Consider the following 6511-nt stretch of genomic DNA (forward strand, 5'->3'; position numbering starts at 1 on the left):
TAATTTTACACTTTCAACCAATTCGCTTGGCACTAAAGTTAGGCTTACTAGCTTGCAGTTGCCACGATCGCCTCTGAAGACTTTTTTTTAAAATCGGCATTACCTTAGCTATCCTCCAGTCATCTTTTACAGAGGCTGATTTAAGTGGTGGGATGCAGTTAGTAGTTCTGCAATTTCATATTTGAATTGCTTCAGAACTCCTGGAGGAATACCATCTGATACTGGTGACATTAACTTGTTTCAAAACCTCCTCTATTTACACTTCAATCTGGGACAGTTTGTCAGATTTGTCACCTGAAAAGAATGGATCGGGTATGGGGATCTCCTCCATATACTCTGCAGTGAAGACTGATGCAAAGAATCCCCTTCTCCCGTCCTCCACAACGGTCTTCTCTTCCTTGAGTGCTCCTTTCGCACTTTGATCATCCAATGGCCCCACTGACTGTTTCACAGGCTTCCTACTTCTGATGTACTTTAAAAAAAATGCTGTTAGTTTTTGTGTCCTTAGCTAGTTGATCTTCAAATTTTTTCTTGGCCTGTCTTCTTATACTTTTACACTTGACAGCATTTATACTCCTTTCTATTTTCCTCACTAAGATTTGACTTCCAATTTTTAAAGGGTCTGACTTTTCTGTTTATTCATAGTGACATTTGTTTGGTCCTCTTACTATTTTTTTATTTGGGGTATACATTTTGTTTGAGCTTCTGTTACATAGTTTCCATGCTTTTTGCAGGCCTTTTACCCTTGTGACTGCTCCTTTTAATTTCTGTTTAACTGGCTTCCTCATTTTTATATAGTTGCCCTTTGTGAAGTTAAAAGTTCTGCTGTGGTGGGTTTCTTTGGCATTTTTCTCCCTACGCAGATATTAAACTTAATAACATTATGGTTGCTATTACTGAGCGGTTCAGCTATATTCACCTCTTGGACCAGATCCTGTGCCCCACGTAGGACTAAATCAAGAAATTGCCTCTCCCCTTGTGGATCCCAGGACAAGGTGCTCCAAGAAGCAATCATTTATGATGTCTAGAAGTTTTATCTCTGCATCCCTCCCTGAGTATAGTTGGAATCACACATTATTATTATGTTTTCTGCCTTTGTAGCCTCTCTGCTCTCCCTGAGCATTTCAGTCCCATCACTATCCTGGTCTGGTGGTCAGTAGTATATTCTTACTGCTATACTCTTATTTCTGTCCATAAAGAGTCTACGGTACAGTCTGATTCATTTAAGTTTTGTACTTTATTTGACTCTGCTTTCTTTCATATATAGTGCAACTCCCTCACCAGCACAATCTGCTCTGTCCTTCCTGTATATTTTGTACTCTGGTATTGCTGTGTACAATTGATTATACTTATTCCACCAAGTTTCCACGATACCTATTATAGCAATATCCTCATTTAATATGAGACATTCTAGTTCACCCATCATCCATTTTAGTATTTGGACATCTAACATTTGTATATAAGCACTTGTACATTTTATCCATATTCAGTTGCTTCCCATCATGTTATATTTAAATGGGATTTATATTTGACTGTTCCTCAGTAGTTCCTACCTGTACTTTACCAACTTCTTTCCTATCTTCTTTACTAGGATATAGAGTTCCACTTTAAGAGATTCATCCCTAAGGGATGTCTCCACACAAACCATGGCTCCTTCACACCTGTCAGCTTTCCCTCAGCTCTTAGTTTAAAAAAAATCATCTACAACCTTTTTAATTTTTAATGCCAGCAATCTGATTCTGTTTTGGTTTATGTGGAGCCCATCCTTCCTGTATAAGTTCCCCTTTCCCAAAAAGTTCCCCGGTTCCTAATAAACCTAAAACCTTCCTCCCTACACCATCATCTCATCCGCGCATTTACCGATATAAATACTGACAGGAAAATCAGAGTTCGTTATGCTTTATAATAATGTCCAAGAGCTTTTGGTCCATTTTATTTGGTGATACATAAGCCAGACATAGGTACAAAAATGCAATTTTATTCCTTTATAAGTTATGCACAAACATACAACAAAAGAATAAATAGAAGGTGCACTTTAAGGCCCCAGTCCCACAAATAGATGTACTATCATAGAACCCTAAACACCCATCGCGTACCATTCACTGTAATGGGACTTTGTGCAGGTGCAGGGTCTGCATTAGCGCATCATCTGTTTGTAGCATCAGGACCTTTACATTAGTAAAAGTATAGTCAAGATAATGAAATACAGTTCTCTAGTTGCAAGTACATTTCTAATTTGCCAAAGATTTGAATTTATATTTTGAAATTATTATTTATTATTTGTTCACTGGTTTCCCAAAGTGTGAAGGCACCAAACAGACAAATAAACATTATGTGGGAACAGGGCAGGTTCTAGGGGCGCCCTCGGTGCCAACTTCCAGGGAGCGTTGTGCTGTTGTGACCCCCTCTGCCTTTAACTTTTGCTCTATGCTCTGCCTGGCTGGCCTTTTTCCATTTGCTTCATTGACTGGCCAGCCCTTTTTTCCCTCCTCCTCTCGGCCGTTGCAGGGAGTGGATGGTGTTGAAAATGTTTACTTCCATGGCTAGCAAAATGGCTAGGGAACATGGGGAAAGCCAGGCTTTCTGAGACCAATAGTTTGTCTCATCTAGTCCAGTATCTGGTTCTGATAGTGCTCTGTAAAAGATGCTTTGGAGGAAGGTGCAATAAACTCCACAGCAGACAATTATGGAAAACATTGCCTATAGGAAAGTTTCTTCCTAAACTCCATTAGTCAGAAGTTTGTTTATGCTCCAAAGCATAGATTCATAGACTCCAGGACTGGAAGGGACCTCGAGAGGTCATCGAGTCCAGTCCCCTGCCCTCATGGCAGGACCAAATACTGTCTAGACCATCCCTGATAGACATTTATCTAACCTACTCTTAAATATCTCCAGAGATGGAGATTCCACAACCTCCCTAGGCAATTTATTCCAGTGTTTAACTACCCTGACAGTTAGGAACTTTTTCCTAATGTCCAACCTAAATCTCCCTTGCTGCAGTTTAAACCCATTGCTTCTTGTTCTATCATTAGAGGCTAAGGTGAACAAGTTTTCTCCCTCCTCCTGATGACACCCTTTTAGATACCTGAAAACTGCTATCATGTCCCCTCTCAGTCTTCACTTTTCCAAACTAAACAAACCCAGTTCTTTCAGCCTTCCTTCATAGGTCATGAGGGTTTATATCTCTTCCAAAATTCAAGTTAAGGATTTTTTGTTTGCTACTCTTTTTTTATCCTTACAATTTAACTTATAAACCCTTTTGTTATTCATAAAAATGTCCAATCCTTTTTTGAATTCTGCCAAGCTCTCAGCCTGTGTGGTATATTGTGGCAATGATTTCCATAGGCTAATGGGAATCGGTTGCAAGGATTTTAGAATCTATTACCCCATTCCTGTAAATACTTATGCATACACATGAGTAACATACGAATTATTAGTCCTACATGCATAAAGTTACTCACACATGGGGCCTACGATAACTTACAGACAATTTACAGAGTGAATAATTTACAGACGAGAGGGGATGAAAATATTTTGTACGATTTTGGCTTTAATTTTAATTGTCTGACTCATACATCACTCCCACTTTGTGTTACCTAACCTCACACCTGGATGCATGCCACTATATCTCCTTTTATTGTTTATGTTATAAATCCTATCCTTTTGGCCTTTGTTGGGTAATTAAACCTTTCCCTTATTTTAATATTATATTTAACCCTTGATTTGTCTATTGTTTATAGAATTAGTTTTAATTCTAGCCCTTTCCTTTTAATAATTTATAATCTTTGTTTTTCCTATGTTTATATTTTACCTTTTTAATATTTTTTACTTTAAAGTCCTCTTTTTTATTTTTATGTGTAATTAACACTTCCCAAATCTTGGCCTGATCTTGTAAACAGATGTGAGCCTAACTTTATGCATTGTGAGTAGTGAATCAATGGGACTGGTAACTGTGTGTAGCATGAAGCACATGTTTATGTCCCTATAGAACTGATGGTGCCCTTCTTACTATGGGGTCAGATTCTGCCATCCTTACTTAGGTTACTTAATTTATTCTGTAGAGGATTCCATTGAGTTAAGGTGCTATTCAATGTGAGTAAGAGAGGCAGATTCTGGCCTTAAATTATTTTAACTCTGCCTTTTTTGTAACTATTTATATTTAAACCTCCTGCTTGTTTGGTTTTTTAAACATACATTTTTTTAAACATTGGAAATAAATGGGACCCATTAGCGATTGAATTAGATATTCAAAAATTATCAACATTTGAGATGATGGGTAGGGACAATCTCTTAATCTGTGTTTGTAAAGCACCTAGCTGAATGGAGCTGCATTCTTGGTTGGGGCCTCTAGAAACTAATGTAATGCAAATAATAAATAATAATAAAATGCCCTAGTTGCTCGGTGGCTTACAGACATGTGCTTACTTGGACAGATACAATGCTATGCCCCTTTCACTGAGACTTTGTTTTGAAGAGTGTGTTGTCCATGTAAGCTTTGTCCAGAACAATAGGTTTCTTCTGTATTCCTGCCTGCAAACGCTCAGGGAGCAGCCTCCGACTTCTGATCTCTCCCAGAACAATATCATCCTTCTTTCGGGGCCTCTGGGTTCTATCATCCACTAGTGCCTCGGGGGCACTGTGCACATCCTGCAGTTTCTGCTGAAGCCAATCCTGTCTCTCCACAGTGTGCAGGTGCTCCCCAAAATTGTGCATCAGTTGCATTTCACTCACTGACCTCTTCCTGCATGAAGAGTGAACAAAGTAACAATCTCATATTGGCCTTTCCTTGAATTCTTGATCTCCACTAAAGCCCAAGTTTGGGAACTTTTGGGAGGCAGTGCAAGGCACATTTTTATTCAACCTGGATTTTTACCCAGGGGATATACAGTCAGCTGGTGCGAGGGGAAGTAGTGATATTTAATTGGTGATGGATTTATTAGAGGGAGGAAGGTTAGAAGAGGGAAATGGTCTCGTTTTGTGCCAATATTGTTTGGCCATTGGCATTGTTTATTTTAATTCTTGTACGTGATGCCAGACTTCAGATGACAGGTAATCAGTCAAGATGAAAGTAAAGAATATTAGTAAAAATATCCCCAAATTCAAAAAATGTATAGCAATATACTTACGTCGCTGGTCTTCCATCAGATTTTGCAAAGAAACAAATTGCATATACAATCACTGCAGTCTTAACCATGTCTTTGACAGAAATCATGTTAACTGTAAGGATAAAAAGGAGGAAATTTGTAAATCTATGTTTCAAATAATTTCAAACCAGTTCAACTAGGGGAACAGTTAGGGTTAGGTACAGAGAAAAGTGTTGAACGTGTGTATAGTCAGAAAAGAGATTGTGTAAAAATGTCTTTCACATGTAGTGGTTACAACAAGGAATTTAGGTATCAGAAGAACTGGATTCTATTCCTAATTTTTATAATGACTTGCAGTACAATCTTAAGCAAGTCTCTTAACCGCTGTATGCCTCAATTACCCCATATTACCATGGGCATAACAATGCCCACCATTTTGATATCTTTGGATGCAAAGCAGTGTTTAGTTGCAAAGTATTATTATTTATTATTAATTTCTGTCTCATGGAGATATTTGTAAAGCTCCTTGAAATACCTGTATACAGCTATGTAAATTGCAAAGTATTAGATTTTGTCTGCTTCTTGTGTGTCATTAAACTTTGTTGATTTTGCTGATAGAACCAAGAACCTTGGTTCTCTTATGGCAGCTTTACATTGGCATAACTACTGAGGTCAGTGTTGTTAGTCCCTATATAACCTGATATAAGAAAAATCAGAATTGGGCCCCAAGTTTTTACAGTTTCTAGTATTGCATAGGTCATATAGCTATGGAAGAGACATGGATTTTATTTTGATTTGCACATCAACAAAATTGTCAGTTGAATTATAATTGCAGAATATTTAGTACTGGTGATGGCAGAAATAACTTAGAATTTCAGATTCCAATTTGAGTGCTTAGTGATGATAGCAAGAAAAACATCTTTTGAATTGTAAACCAATCAAATTTGATGTGGAGTAACTGAGACAGAATAAATATAGAATCTTACAGTGCCATTTTTACAGTTACTTTCCTGTTTGATTTTTACAGTTTTACTGTAGGTCTACTGTAGAAAAGCATTTACAGTACCATGTTTTACATCATAGCATGAATATACTCCAAGCACAGTATCTAACTCACTATTTTAAATCCAGTAGTTGAATTCACTTTCATTTATTTCTTTAATCCACCATCATAGGTGAATTTTATTCGTTTAACTGAATTTTAAAAAGCTGATTCAATTAACAATCTTAAAAACAGCAGATTTTCACTAAATTCCATTTTTATGCTTAACCTAATCAGAAAATAAAATACACAAACTGAATTATAATTTGTTATTAAAATCACTTATCTAGTGTATCCTAAAAGAAAATATGGTATACTTACCAAATAAACAGGTTTCTGCTTCAGATAAGTCAGCAGCTGACTCTCTTCTGATGTTGAGTATATT

General features: G+C 37.2%; 1 protein-coding gene across 1 annotated transcript; it reads right to left on the reverse strand.

Moving 5' to 3' along the window:
* Positions 1–4452: 4452 nt before the first annotated feature.
* PTH (parathyroid hormone) lies at positions 4453–5290 on the reverse strand. The gene is made up of 2 exons (XM_050955982.1): positions 5127–5290; positions 4453–4741 (listed from the first exon to the last, which is right to left on the reverse strand). The coding sequence occupies exons 1-2, from the start codon at positions 5210–5212 to the stop codon at positions 4453–4455; spliced, it is 375 nt and encodes a 124-aa protein (XP_050811939.1). The 5' UTR covers positions 5213–5290.
* Positions 5291–6511: the final 1221 nt, after the last annotated feature.

This window comes from Gopherus flavomarginatus, chromosome 5, assembly GCF_025201925.1.
Source record: "Gopherus flavomarginatus isolate rGopFla2 chromosome 5, rGopFla2.mat.asm, whole genome shotgun sequence".
Classification (NCBI taxonomy): Eukaryota; Metazoa; Chordata; order Testudines; family Testudinidae; genus Gopherus; species Gopherus flavomarginatus.

Coding starts and splice junctions, on each gene's coding strand:
- PTH (XM_050955982.1), bottom strand. CDS start 5,212: ATGATTTCTGTCAAAGACATGGTTAAGACTGCAGTGATTGTATATGCA. Junction 4,742..5,126: donor TCTGATGGAAGACCAGCGAC/GTAAGTATATTG, acceptor CTCTTCATGCAG/GAAGAGGTCAGTGAGTGAAA.